The sequence below is a fragment of the Typopeltis vanoorti genome, chromosome 6 (assembly GCF_054136105.1).
Source record: "Typopeltis vanoorti isolate ZY-2024b chromosome 6, IOZ_Tvanoo_1.0, whole genome shotgun sequence".
Lineage (NCBI taxonomy): Eukaryota > Metazoa > Arthropoda > Arachnida > Uropygi > Thelyphonidae > Typopeltis > Typopeltis vanoorti.
In genome coordinates, this window is record NC_143554.1 from 17,918,080 (window position 1) to 17,941,863 (window position 23,784).

Consider the following 23,784-nt stretch of genomic DNA (forward strand, 5'->3'; position numbering starts at 1 on the left):
ATGCTAAAAAGAAGTATGTGGCCAGTAGAAAGAAGAATGATTATGGGAGGATGATGTTGGTCAGTAATAATGGGAGACTGATAAACACATGAGGATATAGTAGAGCTATTTAATAAGCAGTTCATTAAAGTATTCCATCTTTGTGATCATAACATAATGCAGAACTTAAGAGCAGTGGGAATAGGGAGAACCACTGATGATAAGTGAGCAGGAGGTACATGAGGAATCGAGTAAGCTTGATGTCAACAAGGCAATTTGACTTGATGTTATACCACCATGTGTCTTGATAGAATGTTCCAGGGAGTTAACAATGGGTTTAACTTACATTTTTAAGATGAGTCTTACATTAGCCCAGCTTCCAAAGGAGTGGAAAGATGGCAGAATTGTTCCACTTCATATAGGGGGGATGATAAGACTATGGCTTTGAATTATAAGCCAGTCTACTTGTCTGGAGTTGTAGGCAAGGTGTTGGAGAGGCTAGAACTGGGGTGATACCAGTAGAATTCTCTTTAATGGACAGTATGGGTTTGCCAAAGGATGATCGTGCTTTAGCATTCTGTTTACTTATTATAACAAGGTGAACAAATACATTGAACCAGGGGGATGCATATACAGTAGTATATTTAGATATTACAAAGGCTTTTGATAGATTGTCATGTGGCAAACTAGTAGTTAAATAGGAACAGATGGGATTGGATAGGAGATTAGTGCATTAAATTTGAGATTAATTGTCTGATAGGTATCAGCAGGGTGACATCCCAGAATAGGAATGTCACTAGTGGTGTGCTCCAGGGGTCTCTTTTGGGTCTGTTGTTTAATTTGCATGTAAATGACATTAGAAAGGGCTTAAATGGTGATATACAGTTGTTTGCAGATGATGCAAAGTTCGGGAGTGTTACGAGAAGAAGAGCAGATGTTGTAGCATTGCAAGAGGACTTAGACTGTCTTAAATGGATGGGTTGGGGGGGGGGATGTCAGTTTAATGTTGCAAAGTGTAAGGTTTAAAAATTTGGGAAGCAAAGATGGGATGCAGAGTATAGGATTTGTGGGGATATTTTAACAGAAGTGGAGGAGATGAAAGATCTAGGGATGATGGTGGAGAGGGACTTGAAATTTCATAAATATCTTGCTAAATTTTGAGGACGACACAGCAGATTATGGTAATGATGTGGTAATTCCATTCTACAAGGCTTTGATCTGACTGCATATGAATTACTATGCACAGACTTAGTTGCCAGGTTTTCAAAACGATGATGAGATGTTGGAGAGGTCTCAGAGACAATTGACTAAGTTGGTTTCAGATCTCTGGAATGTGGAATATGAGGACAGATTGAGAGAATGCAAGTTACATAGCCTAGTGGATAGAAGGAAGAGGGGGGGGGGGACATGACTGAGACGTATATGTTGGGAAAGGGTAATTATCAGATTAACATGGAGTATTTGGAGAGAGAATGAGAGGCCATCCTTGGAAGCTGCATAAGGTGGGTATGAGAAGTAGTTTTTTTGTATAGAGAGTGGTGGGTGATTGGAATGCATTGCCTGTGAGTGTGGTAAGCACAGGAATAGAATGACGAGTCTCTTGACTCAATGGAGATCTTTTGATAATAATAATACAGTAATCCCTCGATTAATGCACCCCCGATTAGTGCGTCATTTTTTTTTATACCCAAATTAGATTAGTGCGCTTATATAAATCTTAAAAATAAATGTTACAGATTTTAAAAATTTTCTATCTATGCATTTTTATGGCTAACTATTTTAAAAAATCACTCACCAGAATGAAATAATTTAGTTACCAATTTAAAACATTTCACAAAGTTATTTTTAATGGCATACTACACTACTTCCATGCACACTATGTATACTATGTTCCAAATTTTTACCGCCAAAATTTATGTCGTCTGCTATAGTACGCCCACAGATTCGAGACCCTTCGACACTTCTGCGCATGTCACAAAAAGGAGAATCCATTCTGATAATAGGGTAATCAATCCGTCTTCTGGGATGAGTTGTTTATTATTACACGTCGGAAAATTAACTTCTCTTTTATGATCATTGTAATTTTTAAAGTGGTAACTATTTGTTTGTATAACAGATGGGAAATTTTATCTATAAAGCACATGATTTTGCGTGTCAGCGACCAATTTGTATGTCTCTCAATGATAACTTCCAAGAGTTAATTAAATCTCATTCGGAAGAATTGAGTGATTCCGACCTGCTGAATTTAGATGCACAACAGGAAGATCCTGAAGAATATGAAGAAAATTTAACCACTGAAGCCAAAAGAGATGTCACAGAAACAATTTGAAAATATTTTTCATACAGTCGAAGTTTTTAAGCATCAATGCTTAGAGGCTGACCCTGATGAAGAGAGAAGCAGTGAAATTTGCAGAAGACTAGAAGAGACAATAGAGCCATACCGTCGGTTGTATGAAAAAAAAGTAACAAAATGCCCGCCAAACTTCATTAGCTCAATTCTTTGTCAAGAAGCAGAATAATAAATTGATATTCTGAATATGTTTTATTGTCTTTCAGCTTCATGGTTTTCCTTTAACTAGGCCCTGAGACATACCTTAATTCTTTTATAAAAAAATTAAGGTCCAAAAAATAAATTTGAAGAACGAATTATACATTTTCCCATAGGTTATTATATTCGATTAGTGCATTTTCAATTAATGCGCTGTTTTAAAGAACGCATTAGGCGCACTAATCAAGGGATTGCTGTATTTTAAACTTTCCTTCACAGGCCGATACACATAACAGGATTCATCACATCAATTCATTTAAAAAAATTGGCATAATCAAAACTGCTCAATGTGGCACATGTTGTGTTCTCCAATCTCAGTGATCTAAAACAGGACCTGGACTCATTCAGTAGAATTATGCAGGAGAATGGCCTCACCCCAAAAGAGATCCAGCATAGCATAAATACATACAAGCTGATTCCTAAGAACTTCACTCTGTTTATATAATCCCAATTCCCTACATTACTGGGATTCTAGTAATGTAGGGGGTTTAGGACCAATTCCAGACATCCTGAACAAATATACACCTACCTTCTTTCTTGTCAATAAACTATCCTCGTGTTATTCTTATTACACAAACCTTCTCCACTTGTCCACCAAGGAGTTTACTATGTTCCTTATAATTGCTGTCTCTTGTACTCTGGACAATCATTCCTACATCCATTATAAGAAATATCTAAGTCTGGTTTGGTCTAGCTCAGCACAGAGTTTACACAAGAATCTTCTAGTTGAAAATCTATTGCATGCATAAATGCAGTTTTAAATTTGGATACTTATTTGAAATGTCAAATGAGCAAGCCAACTTTTGGATTGACTGTGTTTCATTACCTAAAATATGAGAAATTCCTATTTTAGTAATTATAAATAATGGTTTTGTGTATGTCTGGGAACATATTAGTTGTAATATGTTATATGTAAGAATTTCTAGCATATATGGCTCATATGTTGCTTATGAAATCTATAGTAAAAAAAAAGTAAATTCACTTATTCTGGTTTTTGAATTTGTTTATTACAATGAAAATGATTCATAAGTTTCAGATTGAAATGTCTGTATATACATTATTAGTAAACTTTCTTGTTCTTACATATTTCATAATTGTTTTGTATGGCAACTAATATGCTAATCATTGTTCTAAAATTGTATTAGTTCTTTGCAGTTTGATTATTCCAGCTACTACTATTTTTTTCATTAATTTTTTAAAAAAAACTAAGTTTCAGTTTTTTGCTGAAATTATTTTGTTTTACAAATACTGAATGTCCCAGAAATAACTGTCTATTTCTATGAAATCGGACAAATCTATTAAAAACTGACATAATTTCATGTTTATTACTTAATTATGATACAAAAACAGATAGATTTGTAAATCATAAGCCAGATCTTTATTGAGAACTTTCAACATGTGCTCTGTCTGTATTACTTGCAAATTTCAGATCTATCCTTGGTGTTGTGAAACATATTTTGAAGCATTTCAGGAGTTATGTCCTGCACTGAATGTGTTCTTTAAGTTCAGCTAAACTATTAATCTTTTGGCAATAAACCTTTGTTTTAATGAAATCCCATGCAAAGAAATTTTGGGGTGTCAAATCCAGAGAACATGGAGGCCAAGGTTGTGGTCCTCCACATCCAATCCACCAATTCGGAAAGCGTCTGTTGAGGTATTCTCAGACAGTTAGTGCATAATGACATGATGCTCCATCTTGTTGAAACACAACATCATCAAGAAGCTGTGGTTCAAGAAACTGCTGAAGCATATCAAGGTAAACGTGTTACAGATGCTTCCTGAAAAAAGAATGGGCCATAAATTTTGTATTTAGTCATTCCAAGCCACATGTTAATTTTTGGAGAGTCTCTTTACCTTTCTTCAGGTGGTTTTTCATTGGACCAGATACAACAATTGTGTCGATTGACTTTATCACACATATGGAAAGTCACCTCATCACTGAATAAGATCATTCATCATCATACGTATCAAGGATTTAGGCCTAGTATGGCCTGTTCTGGCCTTAGAAGTCATCGTTGAATAGTTTAAGAGGACGTCCTGGTTTTCTTTTTCCTAATGGCTTGTACTTTAAGGCTTGTTTTGGTAATCTTTCTGTTTTCATTCTTTGAACGTGTTCCATCCATCTATGTTTATATTTTTTAATTTTTTCAATTACTGGTTCTTGGTTTAATTCTTTCATAATATCTTCGTTTCTTTTGTGATCAAATAGGGTATACTTTGCAGTTTTTCTCATAAACTTCATTTCTGCTGTTGTTAATCTTTGTTTGTCTTTTTGTTTTATTGTCCAGATTTCGCTTCCATACATTAAGACCGGTAGGGCTAATGTATTGTATACTTTTAGCCTGGTTTGTTTTTGAACTAGGTTTGGTTTAAATATAGAGTTAATTACTCCTGTTATTTTTAAATATTTTGTAATTTTTATGTTTATATCTTTTTCATTTTCATAAGTGATCATACATCCTAGGTAGTTAAATGAATTCACCTGTTCTAAGATCTTGTTATCTATTACTATTTTAGTTCTTGCTGGATCTTGTCCTTTAAAGGCCATAGTTTTTGATTTTTCCATTGATATTATCATACCATAATCTTTGGATATCTCATTTAGATTTAAAATAGCTTTCTGTAAGTTATCTTCAGAATTTGTAATTATTATTTGGTCGTCTGCAAAGAGGAGAGTGTTTAAGTTAACTGTAGGTGAAAGTTTAATTCCTTGATGTAAATTTTTACTCCATTTTATTATTATTTCATTTAAGTAGATATTAAAAAGAGTTGCTGAGAGGGGACATCCCTGTCGGACCCCTTGGTTTATCTCTCTTGTATATGATAGCTCATGATTTAATCTTATTTGTATTTGATTATTTTCATATATACTTGTGACAGCTTTTAGGATATTATTTGGTATTTGTCTTTCTTTTAATATGTTAAATAATATGTTTCTTTTAACTTTGTCAAATGCTTTTTCAAAGTCAAATGCAATATGTGTTTCTAAATTATATTCTCTTCTTTTCTCTATTATTAATTTTAGGCAGAAGGCTGGGTCTATACATGATCGTCCTTTTCTAAATCCATTTTGTACCTCTAGAATAAAGTTTTCGGAATATTTCATTAGTTTGTTATTTAAGATTCTGCTGTATATTTTGTAACATGAATTTAGTATACTGATACCTCTATAGTTTTTAGAGTCATCTCTATTACCTTTCTTAAAGATAGGAATCACAATTGCTTTTTTCCATTCTATTGGGGGGATACCAGTTGAGTAAATTTTATTTAAAAATAATAAGAGTCTTCCTTTGAATCTTGTTCCTGCATATTTATATAGTTCTGAACCTAGCTTATCTTCTCCAGGTGATTTTCCGTTTCTTGTTTCTTTCAGGCTGATTTCTAATTCTTCTTCAGTTATTTCCTTTTCATTTTGTTAATTGTTTGCCAGTTGTCTTTTTTAAAATATTTGTCTGTCCACAGTTCTGTGTAGTAATTTAGAAATTCTTCTAATTTCAATTCAGTGTTTAATTTTATGTTTTCTTTGGTATCTGCATTTAGGTGTTTCAAAATCTTATATACATTGGGTCTTATTTTATATAAATCATGTTCTAAATTAGAAACAAATTTATTCCATGATTCTCTGTCTTTTTCTGACTTCTCTTTTAGCTATGGCTCTTATTCTTTTATATTCTGTTTCATCTTCTAATCTTTTACTGCTTAACCATTTGTGATAGGCTTCTTTTTCTTTTTGATTATTTCTTTGATTGTATCATCCCAGATCTTCAGTTTTTTTCTTTTATTGAATTTTTTGGTCTTTCCTAAGCTTTCATTTGCTGCTGCATTTAGTATAATTTTTATATTAAGCCATTCTATTTCTATTTCTTCATTTTGTTTTATTTTATCTAGATACTGGTTAATTCTTTGTTCATATAGCCATTGTACATTTGTGTCATTCAATAGTCTAGTTTTATAAACAAATGTTTCAATTTTTCTTTCTGTTCTTGTTACTTGTAGCCATTTAGGTGGTAATCTTAATTTTATTTTAACAAGGAAGTGGTCACTGCTTATTTCATATCCTCTGTGAACTCTAACATCTAGTGAAAATTTTGATGTCTTTTCATTTAATATGAAGTAATCTAATATTGATTTCCATCCTCTTGCTGCCCAAGTATATTTATGTATGTCTTTATGTTTATAGAAGGAATTCATTATTTTTAGGTTATTATAAACTACAAAGTCAATCAATTTTTACCATTTCTGTTTAGAGTGTGTTTGCCATGTATTCCTATATTATTATTAATTTTTGTGTTTCCAATTCTTGCATTTAAGTCTCCTGCTAAAATTATGTAATCATTTTTATTTATTTTATTATATATGTTTTGTAGCTGATTATAAAAATCAATATTATCCTGTTCTCTTCCTTCTTCTGGGGCATATAAACCAGTTATTGTTAAATAGCCTCTATCTATTTTTATTCTAGCTTGTATTATTCTTTCATTCCATAATTTATAATGTTTTAACTGTTTTGAAAGGGAGTTATGAATCCAAATCATGACTCCTGCTTGTGCTCTTTGCTCTCTGTCGACTCCACTGTATATCACATTAAAATTTTCAGTTCTCATAGTTCCTTTTAATTTCTTTTTTGTTTCAGTGATTACTGCTATTTTAAAATTTCTTTCATTTAATAACTGGTCTAATTCTATTTCTTTATATGCTATTCCTCTTACATTCCAGTTTGCTATGCGTATTATATTTTGTCGTTTCCATTTTCGTTTTCCCTTTTCCATTCCAGGGTCGTTTCCCATAGATTCAATCCGATTATCTTTTTCTGTCAGCTTACAAGTATGGTTATGTTCTCCATGTCAGGGGACTAGCCTGACGATGGAATAGTTCAGTGGTAGGGCTGCTACCTTAAGGCTTCTGAACTCGCCTTCTTCCGAATTTAAACCCATAGGAGGAATAAGGTATATTGAAGGGGAAAGGGTAGATTATAGAAGAAATATAGTAAGGTTTATAGAGAGGACATAGTTGTAAGGCCAGAAATGAAAAGACCCCATGGCCCTCGAGTACTCTAATAGCACAAGGGTCATAAAGTAAGAAGAGTTGGCTGATAAGGCCTTATAGGAAAGATTAAAGTAAGTGGGTCTTCCTCAAAGTAGAAGAAGGAGAGGATAGATCCAGCTAGGGGTCCATGGGAGTGCCACTTCCCTTACAATCAAGATGATTGCCCCTTATGGCCCTGTTGGTCCACGAGTCCTTATTCAGTATATTCGGACCACCCCACCATATATATATATACACACACACGCACGCACATGTACACACACACACACACATGATGGGCTCCCCTATCCGCCACCCAGGGGGCGCACTCTCTAGGGGTTACAGGGTCCCCTGAGAGACTGAATAAGATGTTATCCAATAATCCTCTATTTTATATCTGATCCAGAAATTCTGACACCTTACTGCTCGATTTGGATAATCCTCTTCATTTAGGGCATGCAGTACCTGAATGTGATAAGCCTTTTTCATTAGTGTCTAATACAAAATTCTAGAAACTGCTTGTCTTGGATGTGTTGAGTCTTCAACTGGCATCCCTAGCCGATGTTGTTGGTTCGTCCTTGAACAGTTGTTGTATTCCTTTGATACTGTTACGTGCTGTCCTTGAGCATCCTCTTCCCACCTCATCATGTATGGATCCAGTTCTTTTAAATTTGTTCACGAATCGCTTTGCCTGTAGGACCGGTTCTGTGAAATTTCCTTGTAAATCTTTCTGTTTCATTACATCAGACTCCTTTGATATGGGATGTTACAACAAAGACACATTCCTGTGTATTCATTATTAGGGGGATTTGGGTTCTAAAAGGAGATAAAAATAAAATTTATGAAATAATTTAGAAATTTTTACATTTATAACACATTAAATATGATAAACATCAATAAACACGAGTTTTTAAATAATTTGTCCCGTTTCACTGAAATAGCTAATTCTGGGACACCCTATATTTCATGTTATATTTTTGCTATATAAAAATCCATGTGTTGAGGTTTAAGTGCTGTGAGGACATCATGTTGGAGGCTTAATGGATTATATACCGCACTTGGAAATGATTAAAACTGATTTTAATGCTTCCACTGAGACATCTTCAGGGATTCAAAAAACTAATGTCACACAATCAAATACAACACCAAACTAAGTGTAACATGTGGGTGACTCTATAGTCCTATCTAGGTGGTGCACCCCTCTATTGGCATTTGTAAATGGCCTAGGATGTAAGGCGGGATCTCTGATAATTAATGTTTCCCAAATTTTGGGAAATTTTATATAACTGTATTTATTTAAATTTGATTTTAATTTTAATTTAAATTTTATTTAAATGAATAAAATAGGAAAATTACATACTGGCTCGTCCGTCGCCCAGCATAAAAAGGGACGCGTCCTGGACTTAGGCAGAGGGTCTAGGTCGAAAAATATGCTACAGTCTCCAATAGCTACAATGAGTCCACCTACAGTGCACAATGATAGAAGGATATTAGTAGGAACATATAACTGCAGATCTCTACGGGATGATGATAGATTAGAAGAACTGATGAAGGAATTGGAACATATAAAATGGGATGTTGTGGGCCTTTCAGAGATAAGAAGGAAAGAAGAAACTCTCATGCGACTAAAAGATGGACATCTACTCTACCACTGTGAATGTGACAGAAACTCAACTGGTGGTGTAGGATTCCTAATAAATAAAACAATCAAGGACAATGTCCTGTTTGTAAATAAAATAACATCAAGAATAGTTGAACTAAGTCTCTTTATAAATAAAAGATACCAACTGAAAATTATACAAGTATATGCCCCAACTATGGACCATCCAGATGAAGAGATAGAAGATTTCTATGAAACATAAGAATCCACATTCAATAATTCTAAAGAATTCTACATAATTATAATGGGTGATTTTAATGCCAAAATTGGCATTAAAGATGACCATCTGAACTCCGTCGGTAAATCTGGATTTGGACAGAGGAATGAAAGAGGAGAAAGACTTGTTGAATTTGCAGAAGAAAATAACCTCTTTATTATGAACAGCTTTTTCAAGAAGAAAATCAACCGAAAATGGACTTAGAGAAGCCTAAATGGACAAACTTACAATGAAATAGACTTCATCCTCTCCAACAGAAGATATATAATAAATAATACCGAAGTGCTTAATAGATTTAACACAGGAAGTGATCACAGACTAGTAAGGGCAAAAGTATGGATCAACAAAAAATGGGAACGGAATGAGCTCATAAGAAAAAAGTCCAATTTAGTGAATCTACAAAACCTCTACCACAATAAAAGCTGTTATAGAGAATCACTCAAAAATGAACTAAAAAAGTTAAACACAGATACTACCATCGATGATGCTAATGAAATATTAACAAAATCTATCTTGAATTGTGCACTAGAAATAGGAGGTTTAAAAGGCACCAAGGAGAGGAAAAACTAAGACCGGAAATCTTAGATCTGATGAAGAAAAGAAGAGATATGAAAAGAGACTTGAATGACACCAATAAAATAGAATATATGGAAATTTGTAAAACTATACGCAAAAGGATGAAACATGAACTTAGATCGTATAATACTAGGAAAATTAAAGAAACAATAGAAAACAATAGTAATATGAAGGACCTAAGATGAACATTATCATTTGGAACAAAGGAAATAGCTGCTGTAAGAGGAAAAAATGGTGAACTGATAAAAAATAGAGATGCAATAATCAAAAGAATTCAGGAATTTTATACTGAACTCTATGAAGACAAAGACCGGGACATCCAAGAATCATCTATGGATTACTCAAGTGAGGAAGAACATGATGCCCCTGAGATCTTACAAAGTGAAGTGGAAATGGCACTGCGGGAAATGAAGAATGGAAAGGCCCCAGGAGAAGATGGAATTATGGTAGACTTCTTAAAACTGGGAGGAAGCCCTGTCATCAAACAGTTGCGTAAACTCTTCAATAAATGCCTAAAATAGAGAAAAATTCTGAAAAATTGGAACAATTCACTTCTAATATTAATTTTTAATTAAAAACTACAGACCTATAAGCCTACTCCCCACCATATATAAAGTTTTCACAAAAATTATAAATAATAGAATAAAATCTAAACTAGAGGGAATGCAATCCTGTGAACAAGCTGGATTTAGGAAGAATTACAATACTTTGGACCATATTCACACATTAAGACAGCTCATTGAAAAATCAATTGAATACAATAAACCCTTATGTCTGGCCTATGTAGACTATGAAAAAGCATTTGATTCAGTTAAAACATCTGCAACACTAAAAGCACTTGAAACCCAGGGAACTGAGAAACCATATATTGAAACACTAAAACATATTTACAATAATGCAACTGCTGTAATTAAATTATATAAAAACAGTGAAAAGTTCCAAATACAAAAAGGCATCTGGCAAGGCGACACCATATCTCCCAAATTATTTACAGCTGCACTAGAGGAAATCTTTAGAAGCCTTGATTGGGAAACAAAAGGAATAAACATAAATGGAGAAAGGCTGCATCATCTGAAATTTGCAGATGATATTGTCCTGATAGCAGATAATCTTGAAGATCTGGAAGAAAGGCTAAATCAGCTAAACGAAGCCTCCAAAGAAATTGGATTAAAAATAAATAGAGAAAAAACAAAAATAATAATGAATAAATACATAAACCATAGAACTATCAAAGTTGAAAACCATGAAATAGAACAAGTTACTTCATATGTATATTTGGGCCAATTGTTATCCTTTGAGGAGTGCCAAAGAAAAGAGATTGAACGAAGAATTCACCTTGGATGGATGGCTTATGGGAAAATGAGAGACATATTCAGAAGTGACATCCCTATGAGTCTAAAAAGGAAAGCTTTCGACCAGTGCATACTTCCTGTCCTAACATATGGAGGAGAAACATGGACTTTAACAGAAGCCCTAAACAAAAAGCTGTGAACAACACAACATCGCATGGAAAGAAGTATGCTAAAAATAACATTAAGAGATAGGAAAACAAATATCTGGATAAGATCTCAAACAGGTGTCATGGATATTGTAAAATACATTAAACAGGCTAAGTGGAGATGGGCTGGCCATATTGCCAGATGCAGTGACGGGAGATGGACTAGAAAAACAACAGAGTGGAGACCAGTGGATGGAGCAAGACAAAGAGGAAGACCGAGAAGAAGAAGGTTGAAGAAGAAGAAGAAGATTTATTTAAATTTGGTTGATTTACTGTGGTGGAGCATGGTGGTTTTTTTCCCAGGAGATCCTTTGGGTTGTATTTGTTTGGGTTGCAAGGTTACTTGCATTTAACTTAAAGCATAACATAAAAAAATTGTAGCTTTTGTGTGTGTGTGTGTGTGTGTGTGTGTGTGTGAGTGAGTGAGTGAAATATAATTAACAGCGTTTTGATTTTTGTTTTCAGACTTGATCCTGCTAAGGTCATCAATATGAAATGCATCAATGGTGATTCGGTAAGTTCTTGAGAAATGCATTTGATATAAAAGTGTTTTAATAATGCTAGTAGTGCAGATCTGAGTGATGATTAAGGCATTAAAAATTGTCAGTATTTATTCCTATATATTTCAGTAGGTGTTTTTTTTTCATCCATTTTTTTTCAAAAACTAGACAGTGAGAAAAAGTCTTCAAAGAATCTGCACACATTGTTTTGCATAGTCTTTAAAACCAGGCACTCAAGCTCTGTGATGTTTTTAAAGGTCTTATAAAATGCTGCAGTCAGCAGACTTTAGCATGCAAACTACAGCAGTGAAATTGTAAGGCTCATGCAAATAATATTTAACATGTCAAGTGTGGATGTCATTGTAATAGTTTGGAAGACATTGTTTTGAAGAAAGGAAGAAAGAAAAACATATTTGTAAATTGTTCTTGATGTATTTTTATTATGATAATTTTCTTTGCATGTTAGTTCTGTAGATGCCCAAAATATGGCAGAAAAACACTTTAAATTATAAAGAATTTAATATCTTTACATAAAATTGTTTATGGAAGAAGTTTATTGTTAGTTTAATTAATTAAAAATTGGAATAAAATATGTATGCCAATATTGTTATGTTGATAAAAGTTATATTTGCCAAAATGGTCTTCTGCTGCAAGAAGAATACAGCAGCAGTGCTTGTAGTTTCACTATTAATAGATGTTGGTTGAGGCCATTAAGCCTAAACATGTCTCATGGTTAAAGTCACCAATAGAAACTGTTTTCTCTTGGCAGCACAAAAAGAATTGGCGAGCTGTACATAGCTTCATACATCGTTGGAATTAAAATACCTGCAGATGTTTTTTTATGCCAACCACATGAAATAGTCATCGAGAGGGAAAGAAACATCATATAGAACACTTCCAATAGATGCATTCTCTGCTCCATTACTGAACAGCTCTTTGTGATACCCAGCTGTTGATTTGTTATTCATGCAGTTGAAGATAAAGGAGAAATACAATGCATTTCCTGTATTGTGATATAAATTGAACAGCTTATGAACATAAGAAAAAGAATAGTTACAGAGAGAGAGAGAGAGATTGTAAAAAAAAAAAAAAAAAGCAATGGATATAAGCAACATCCCAATAAATCCAGCTTCATTCTTTTCTTGAGATTTCACCCTAATCAGTGTACAGGTGTAAAGTCAAGATGTACAGCACTTAAGTTTATTTGGCATTTCATTGTTACTGGCAACTGATTCCATTAGGTCTGTAGCAACAACCTTCTGTATTTGATTCTGTTAGACTCCACCTCACACCAAATAGTCTCAAACTCACTGCTACATCAAAAACTATTACTACTATTATAATCATAGTTATCTATCCTAACTGGACTCAAATCATCCAATATCATTAGCATTGTGTCTCCTTCTATCCTATCTTGCTTGTCTTTCCTAAAAATATTGTACTCTTTACCCCCAATACCTTTTAATACATCTGCCTTTGAGAGCCAAGTCTCACTAATGCCAAAAGTTTTATTAAGAAAGTAATTTTTAAGATAAAGATGATGTAGGAGGAATACTGCACCTATGGGTGATTTCAGTTATGAAAATTTTAAGGCTCAGGCCCAAAGAGCTACAACTATAGTATAAAAAGCTAATTGTGAGTATGAAAATAAACTGGCCCTGCAAGCTAAAGACAACCCATAAGAATTCTTTTATTATGTTGCAAGTAAAAGAAAGAATGAAATAAAGAATAACTCTCATCAGTGTGGATGATATGCTGGTGGCAGATGCAGAAGAGATTGTTCAACTAACGATTGTCCATTTTGATAAAATAAGTTTAGTTTAATCCTTTATCCAAGTGTGAGCAAACAAAGTTTGCACCTGAAAGTATCTTCAGGACTGGGGTAAGGTAGTGCAACACCAGGCAACTCATTGCAAAGGTGGAGAAAGTTCTCATCACTCCTATCTCAGTATCTCCCATAATGCACAGCACATCTCCTTGCGGATATGTGTAATGCTATGCATTAAAGCACTACTGGGCCTGGCTCCCACTGACGAGACCTCAATAAAGGTCGAAACCGGTATGGGTAGTGGCCCTTGCCTTAATGCATAGCATTACACATATCCGCAAGGAGATGTGCTTTGCATTATGGGAGATACTGAGATAGGAGTGATGAGAGCTTTTTCCACCTTTGCAATGAGTTGCCTGGTGTTGCCACTACCTTACCCCCAGTCCTGAAGATACTTTCAGGCGCAAACTTTGTTTGCTCACACTTGGATAAAGGATTAAACTAAACTTATTATAGTCTAACCAAGTGAAAAATAAACTCTCAACATTTTGATAAAAGCTGGCAACCTGGTCTATGCAACTTAGAATTCAATGCAACCTCTACATTTGAGGAAGAAACTCAGGTGTATGAGGAGGAGAAGAAGATACTGGAGCTGTTGCATAAACTCAATATGAATTCAGCAATAGGGACTGATGGGGACTGACTAATGCTAAAAGAGTGTTCAGCTGAACTGGCTATTCCTTTGACCTGACTGTATAAACTGATTCTCAGCACAGAGAAGATTCCGCAGACCTTAATAGAATGTATGAATATCTCATTGCACAAGTAGGTGCAAAGATTGATGTACATCAGTCTAACTATTGACCTATCAGTATCTCTGGATTGGAGATCCAGAGATACTGATAGGTAAGGCCATACCTGATACTAAGGTAAGGCCATATTTAAGTTACTTATTCATTCACATTGTGGTTGAGTTAGATTAGGGGGAATGGATACACTGTGATACTTTTGTCCTTTGAGATTTTGTTAGAATTCAGCCTGGAAGACTGTTGCATAAGTTAGAGGAGATGAGATTGGATTATAAATTATTAATCTGCATAGTAGAATGACTCAGCAACAGGTATCAAGTGGTGCATGGGGAGTTGTGAGTCTACATGATTTAAGATGAGTGGTGTACCCATAATCAGTCCTTATTCCATTGTTATTCATTTTTATATATTAATGATATTGGAAAGGATTTAACAGATGACATAACAGCTATTTGCTAAGGATGCAAAAATAGTCAGATAATCAGGGCTACAACTGATATGCAATACTCGAATAAGCTGGAATTGTGGGCATGTGAAAATAGCTGTCAATTCAATGTTAGTAATTGTAAAGTTATACACTGGTGTAATGAGATATCCAATGGTATATTTTATTGGTTGGATTATACTAGAAGAAATTGACCAGGCTAGGAATCTTGGAGTTTTGGTAGATAGGAAGTTGAAGTTCAGGCATCATATTGCAAAAATTGCAAATACAACTCAGAGAATAATTGGAATGCAGAAACGAATGCTGACATCTCATAAGAATAAGAGAGTCATTTTGCCTCTTTACGAAGTTTGGTTCAACTTCATCTGGGCTGTCATTTCCAGATCTGGTCTTCTGGTTTCCAACTGATGCAGATACAATGGGGGGAGAGAGAGAGAGTGCAGAGGAAAGTCTGTTAAGAATGATGTTGATACTTTGGAATTGATTGAGTACAGATGGCAAATTTGTTGACCTCAGACACCTAGCAAACAGGAGAAAGTGGGGTAGTAGGATAGAGACCTAGAGAATTTAGGAAGGGTCATATAGGATAACATGGGATGGGATTTTTCATTTTATGAAGAGTGGGTAGAGGATGAGAGGGCATCATGGTAGTTGAGAATGAATGCAGCAAAGAAAGAATTGAGAGCTGGATTTTTCTCTCATAGAGCAGTGCATGACTGGAATGGCTCTTGGCTCTGGAGATTGCATTTTGCTGATAACATGAATGAATTCAAGAGAAGTATGCCATGGTGCAAGTGACATGTAACCTCCCTTGATGAGTACCTGACTCTCTGAATGTCACTTGTAATAATAATATAGGAGAAGGGAAGAGAGTATTGTAATGAAGAAATAAAGAAATTAAATGTAAGAGATAAAGTAATGGTGATTTTCTGCAGATTCCTTATTTAAATTTCTATTGAGAAAATGTATCTTCAATGTTGTAAATTCTTTTTGTGATTGAAGATTGGAAAGAAAACCATACCCTGTGTTTATGGAACTGAGAGCTGCAAGTAAAAGTACATTTTTGTTGATGCTGTTAATCTGTTTCTCTTGGAATACTCCCACAAATTCAAATTACTCAGGAATTGCACTAAGAAGTGTGTAAATTTAAGATCGAGGACCAATTTGGTTGACGCTTGGCGTGTTAAATTTATTTGCTCAATATCCTAACCTTTGTCTCTGTAGACACTTTATAAACTAATATCAGAACCGACCTGACCCAATGTTGTTGTTGTGTGTGTTTGTTGAGAGAGAGAGAGAGAGAGAGAAAGAGAGAGAGAGAGTAAAAGAGTCAGTATAGATTTATTGTTTTTAGAGAAACTTGTGCCATAGTTCTATACAATATATATACACAGAAACACACGGTAAAAGATTATTTAACATACTGCCATATATTTCAGTCTGAAATTAACAGATCATCATCATTGACTTAAAAAAACAGTTGGTACAAAGAAGAATGCAGACAGTTAATTTATTCAAAATAGAACAAACCACATGATGTCAATATTACCAATAGCATTATGCTTTCACTGAAGAAAAGGTTGATCGTAACAGTGTAAAATAAATTGCATATATATATCATCATCACATATGTATCAAGGATTTAGGCCTAGCATGGCCTATTCTGGCCTAAGAGGTCATCGTTGAATCGTTTAAGAGAGCGTCCTGGTTTTCCTTTTCCTAATGGCTTGTACTTTAAGGCTTGTTTTGATAATAAAGCATATATATATGTAACTTATAATATCATACTCAACCGATCATCAGATAGATGTAGTGTCGAGTTGGTTTCTTAAAATCTTATGTCTTTATAAAATATCATTCTTGGTCTTAATAACTTAAAAAAAATCTTTAATGATGTGTTATTCGAATTAAACTTTCCCATATTTTTCATAAGGATAGGTAGTCATTCCAATTCAAGTTATGGCTGTGAAGCATGATGTTGGTACAAATTTGAACACCTATTTATGGAGAGTACTGAGGCCATGCTTCACTGCCCTAACTTGAATGTAGAAGCCATGTTTCAGACCAAAGAATGTTGTGGTCTGCTTTTATTCCATGTTGAGCTAATCCAGACTTATCAGATTTTTTGTGGAAAATATATGATTGATATTCTTGTATTTTTTTTTCTATTGGGCGTCCAGTTTGTCCAAAGTGGGAAAAATGGCAGTCACATGGAACTTGGTATGCACCTGGAAGAGACATAGGAGAGCATTTGTTGAATTCCTTCTAAGCAAGAAAAAATCTTATTAATGTTGAATAAGTAATTGAACTATGTCTCACAAAAATGTCGTATTTTAATAGTGCTTCATTCACTCAAACATATGTTGAGTTGGGTGATATATTATTGTGTGTTTTCAGGAAATGAATGTTCTCTTGACCTGTTATCTGTCTTGTAAAACATCATCGGCATGGATTGAAGAACAACAATAGAATTTCAATACAACTGAACAGTGAATTGTATACATTACAATTTTAGACATGCAGTTACAATTCAGAATAAACATAAGTAATTAGGAGCAAGAACTCAATATTTTTATATAGGATGATCAAAATTAAAGTATCCCTGTTTTTAAGGCCTTGTGGAATGCCATCCAGGAATATCTGAGAAAAAAAGTTCCAAAATTCACCACCTGGGGTGTTGTAAACACCAAATACACAGAATTTGCATAACACGCAACTTGGCAGGTGCCAGGAATGTTTAAAAAGATGGACACAGGATTTTTCCTTTCATTTTGGTTGTTAATGCTGTCTGCAGTGGCTGTACTAACCTTGCTCCAGTGTACTTTGCTTGTGAAGCTGCACTACCTAAACAATTGCAATTCTGTTGCTGCACTAAACGAATTTCGTTGCCTGAACAAATGTCGATGAGGTCCACTATCTCCATGTGCTCTATGGAATATAGAAAATTCTATGGAAGATTCTGCATTTCTATCCATTCAAGATAACCCTGACACAGGAGTTGCACCCATAGAACTTTGAAAGTCGACTGAAATTTGCTTTAATATTCCTTTGCTTGAGTGGAGTTGAATGTTGCATCATCATGGATGGTTTTGAGGAGATGAGGCTCACTTTCACCTGAATGGAACTGTATACCTACTGTTGCTGTGTATGGGCTATGCAAAACCTGCATGCTATCCAAAAAATTCCTTTGCATTCACCCAAAGTTCTGTCTGGTGCAGATTTATAGTTTCGTTTATCATTGGACCATTCTTCTTTGTGACATTCGGCAGTCGGGTCCTGTGACCTGCTCATTTACTGCTGAGAGGTATCACGATATGATAAACAATTTTTTTGTGCCACAGCTACAGCAGCAGCATCTGTGCATGGACTCATTCATTTTCATGCACAATGGGGCCCCCTTCACACATCAGTTGATCAGTACAGGGGGTTCTGCATGGCTTCCTCATTCATCTGATGTAACCCCCTGTTTTCTTTAACTTTCATAATAAGTTTCTCCAAATCTTCACATTCTGCTAGTAAGGTGATATCATCTGCATACCTCAAATTATTAATATTTCTTCCACCAATTTTAATTCCAACTGAAGACTCCTCCAGCCCTGCCATTCTTAAAATGTATTTACTGTACAAGTTAAACAAGTACGTAGATAAAATACATCCTTGTCGCACCCCTTTACCTATTGTTGAAATCCTCAGTTTCTACCAGATCTGTTCGGACAGTAGCTTCTTGTTCATAATAAAGATTCCTCAGAAGGATAATGAAATTCCTGTGCCTTTTCTATTATCCATCTCACATTGGCAATCTGATCTCTTGTTCCTCTGCCTTTTCAAAATCCTGCCTGTTCATCTGGCATTTCTCTCTTTATGAATGGTTTCAGTCTTTTCTGAACGATCTTAAGTAAGACTTTATTTGAATGAGAAATCATTGCTGTAGTTCTGTGATTTTTGCACTCTCTTGCATTGCCTTTCTTCAATAGAGGTATATAAACTGATTTTTTTCCATTCCCTAGGCCATGTAGTTGTGATCCAAATTTGTTGACATAGAGCTGTTAAAATAACTGCCTCTTCTCCCAGGTCTTTGACCAGTTCAATGAATATTCCATCTCCTCCTGGTGCTTTCTTACTGGATAGCTGTTGCAGTGTCCACCTCACTTCACTTTCCAGTGTACTGGTTCCTGTGTATAATCCTGCTCTTCAAATTTCTCAGTAATTTTGGGGTCCTTTCTGTAAAGGGCTTCTGTATACTCTGTCCATCTTTCTTTGATGTCTGCAGCTTCTGTAAGATATCTTTTGTGTTTACTTTTCCATATTGTCACCTTGGCACTAAACTCCCCTATTAGTCTCTGATCTTTTTTGAAAAGATCTCTTGTTTTTCCTTTCTTGTTTTGGTCTTCTATTTGTTGGCATTCCTGGTTAAAGTATCTTTCCTTGTCTCTTCTGGCTTTTCGTTGAAACTCTGCATTCAAATGCCATACTTCCTGCAAATTTCCAGTAGCATTCATTTTCCTCCTTTCCTGAGCAGTTTTGATGGCATCGTCTGACAGCCATTTAGACTTCTTACAAACTATTGGAATATTCTTCTTCTTTGCTTCTGTTTTAATTATATCTTTAATCTCTTCCCATAGTTCATCTGGTTCCTTTCAGAAATTGAGTGTGTTGAATCTGTTCGGTATACTAATATTGTATTCGGCCGGTATGTTTCCAAGATCATATCTGATTGACATTTGTGATATTTTCAATTTCCATAATTTAACATGTATCATAGCCACTAATAATTCATGGTCTATTCCACAGTCTGCACCTGGAAAAGTCTTGACAGACTTGAATGACTTCTCCATCTTTTTTTTTTGTCCAAGTATACATTCAATTTTATTTCTGTATTGTCCATCAGGTGATATCTCCATGTGTACAATCTCCGTTTGTGTTGTTTAAAGCAGCTGTTAGAAACAAACAAAGAATTCTCTGCACAAAACTTAACTAGTCTATACTATGCTATACTCATCACAATATATGAGTGTTTTCATATTAAATACTTTATTTTTTTTCTTATGTTATTTTACATGTATAATCCATTCATTATGAACTTTGCAACTGGATTGACATCTTGATCATGTGGATAGTGCCTCTGCTTTGCAATTAATGGGAACTGGGTTAAAGTTCACTATACATTGCATTTTTTTTTTTTTTTGAAAATCTTTATATGGTAGATGGTTTTGATTATTTGGTGTGACTAGCACATATGCAACACATAAATGTTGCATGTTTCCAATCTTTCATGCATTGGATTGCTGTTTTATTTTATGTTTTCCCTTCTCTTTCCTTCCTCTTTTTTTTTATCAAAAAAAGCAAAAAAACACAATAGTGCTTTTGCAAAAGACTGTCAAGATAGAAGTCAGAAAATGGAAGGCTACAATTATTGCTATAATTGACATAATTATTACAGTAGTACAGAAACACCTGCATGTATTTCTGTTCTGTTTAAAACATTGAAGCTTGTTAACATATAATATTATGTCAGTGGTCAGAGAATTTTCCCTTTATGTCAACGAGAGTTCCTGAAAAAGAGATCTTGCTTTAGCAGTTTGCTTGTATTTTATGATAGTGAAAAAAAGTATTGGATGAAGGTGATTCATTGAAATTATATTATTATACATTGCAAAGGCATGCAAGCGATAGAAGCAGAATTGTGTCCATGTTGGAAGATTGATAATAGATTATGCCATGGATAGAATTTTGGCTATTTGACATTTTATTATTATTATTATTATTTTATTTATTTATTTGTTTTTTTAAATGTGATTCCCACTCATGAAAGGTTGTAAGCCTATATTACATTAATGCCATGAGTGGGCTAAGGCTTTTATATATATATATATATATATATATTTTTTTTTTTTTTTGTAGTTTTATTTATTTTTTACAGTCCAGAAACCCTGTTCTAGAGAACAAACGTTGAACTCTTTTTTAAGCCACTTCAGGCCTCCAATAAGCAGGGTGGCAATATAAAGATCATCATAGCATCTCATAATGGGCAATGAAATTCATCTTCTGCCTAAAGACAATCACAAATATCCACACCAGTGGCTGGATTTGAACCCAGAGTGTATCTATTCCTGCAACCTGTTAGTTGGAGAATTACCACTTAGCCAACCAGGCAGGCTTTTGACAAATACCAACACAGTTTGTATATAGTATCAGTGGCTCAGAATAGGAAGATAACAAGTGGTAGTGCATGTACTTCAAAAATTCTGTCATTTGATGATGATACTACAAATACTAATTATTATTATTATTATTATCATCATCATCATCATCAATAGTCTGAAGAGAGATATTCAGTTGTTTGCTAAGCAAAGCACTGATGACATTATACCAATGGGTGGAGGTACTGCTTTAATGTTTCTAAGTGCAGAATTTTGAACCTAGGATAGACCCAGTGTTACACTCAAGGTGTACAAGAGTATGACACTGTATATTGACAAATACCAACTTTGCAACTTTTGCTTTGCAAGTGCAGTTCACATTTTAGCTTCAGGCTGGACCCTAAGTACAATAAGTACACCAGGTAGTAGATGTTTTGTACTGTGATTATATTAAAAAGAAGTGCTTATCTGTGGTTAATGAATGATCATTTTGTATAATGGGATTTTTTATTTCAGCTTAAAAAGATAAACTCAAGTATTGGAAAAAATCATTAAATAGTAAACAAGCCTAAAAATTGTATTGTAATAATATACACAATTAGCATAATGTATCACCATTCTCTAATTGTATTTCGGGAAATATGACTAATGCTATACAGCTCCCATAATTTCATTGGATTTGACCCACAGAGACCCAGAGATCTTGAGTAGTGAGATATCTTTTCAGATCACTCATAAGATTCACAGACAGAGATCCATTGAACCATAATAGTAAGGTTATCCAGAGGTGCACACCATGGCCAGGTGTAGGTTCTTGCCTACTACTGAGGACAGCAAAGGTTTACCACAGTACCATTTGCCAGCAGACCCACAGAGATCTTGAGTAGTGAGATATCTTTTCAGATCACTCATAAGATTCACAGAACACTGACAGAGATCCATTGAACTATAATAGTTTTCGAACTATTTCAGGTTTCACAGATTTTTCACTTCAATAAAGGTCATCTAATGGGTGCTTAAATTGATAGGAAATCCAAGGTTCTACACAGTGGTGGATGTCAATTGAACTAAAAACCAAACAGACCAGGTGACCTAGAATAATCCATGTAGAACAACAAGAGAGCTTTTCAGATCATGCATGAGGTTAGATTTCTTAAAATTCTCTGAACCCTGATAAGTTCTTGAACAAATTTTCCACTTCATTAAGCGTCATCCAAAGGGTGATTGCTACAGATGGGACACAGTGCTGACTGATATTAAAACCAAGTGGCAATTGGAATTTGGAATATCCTGGATGGATATTCACATTATTCATTAGAGCATTGATAGAGTTTTATTGCACTCTAAAAGTTTATAAAACCCTGTGGCAGGTTTTTTAACATAACATCTATCTCTTGAAAGGTCAAACTGACCTCATTGCTGATTCTCACTATAGTGTATTTTGCGTTTCTTGAATAATTATTGAAGTAAGATACACATTCTGTTAATTGTTTATAAATATATTATTTAGATGCATGTTTGTGTTGTACAATACTGTAAATGTTATTTTGGCCAAGGTTTAATGAAAATGTAAATAATTATATTGAGCATAATGGAAAAAATCTCTACTGTGGAAATACAGAGAGATATAAACAGGATGACAAAATATCTCCGAAATTATTCACAGTGGCCTAGAAGAAATATTCAAACTTCTTGATTGGGAAAGGAAGGGTCTGAAGATAAATGGAAGATATTTAAGCCATTTACGCTTTGCAGATGACATAGTTATTTTTACTTCAGGTGCTCATGAATTACAGACTCGTATCCAAGAACTCCAAATTGCTAGCAAAACAGCTGGACTAAAGTTAAACCTAAAGAAGATCCAAGTTATGTTCAATAGCTATGTCCAACCAGAAATAATAAAAATCAATAATAATGAAGTTAAACAAGTAGGTCATTACATCTACTCAGGACAACAGATATCAATGGAACAAAATATCATGGACGAAATTAAAAGACGCACGATGCTTGGGTGGAAAGCATTTGGAAAATTACATTCAATATTCAAATATTGAAAGGCCAACTACTATTATGAAAAGAAAAGTTTTTAACCAATGTATTCTTCCTATATTGACATGCGGCTGTGAAAAATGGACACTGAGTGCAAAGGAAATTCAAAAATTAAGAACAACAAAATTTAGTATGGAAAAAAGTATGCTTGGTATCACAAGACTGGATCACAAAAGGAATATGTGGATAAGAAATCAAACCAAAGTGTCTGACATCATAGGAAGAGTGAAACATCTGAATTCGGAATGGGCTGGGCATATTGCTCGAAGACAAGATCAACGATGGACAAAAGAAGTACTGGATTGGATTCCATGAAAGGAAAAACAACCATGACGCTGACCTAAATCATGATGGATTGATGATATCATCAGATTTGCAGGAGTGACATGGGAAAGGAGAGCCATGGACAGACAGTTGTGGAGTAATCTTGGAAAGGCCTTCCAGCAGTGGATCAATAATGGCTGATGATGATGTATTATTTGTACTTGCCATTGTTGACATCATAGCAGAGCAATTCGGAAACTGAAACTTTTTTTTTTTTCGGTGAGTGGAAGATTTTTTAAATGCATA

The 23,784-nt window shown here is 34.5% G+C and overlaps 1 protein-coding gene across 3 annotated transcripts in view; it reads left to right on the forward strand.

Annotated features, from left to right (window-relative positions):
* The window catches only part of LOC150105315 (ubiquitin carboxyl-terminal hydrolase 48-like), a 776,830-nt gene that overhangs the window by 339,265 nt on the left and 413,781 nt on the right, over positions 1-23,784 (forward strand). For all 3 annotated transcript variants that reach the window (XM_090394693.1, XM_090394696.1, XM_090394694.1), the window contains one exon: positions 11,969-12,017. In XM_090394693.1, the coding sequence (XP_090250819.1) occupies positions 11,969-12,017 (49 nt within the window). The remainder of the gene's footprint in view (positions 1-11,968; positions 12,018-23,784) is intronic.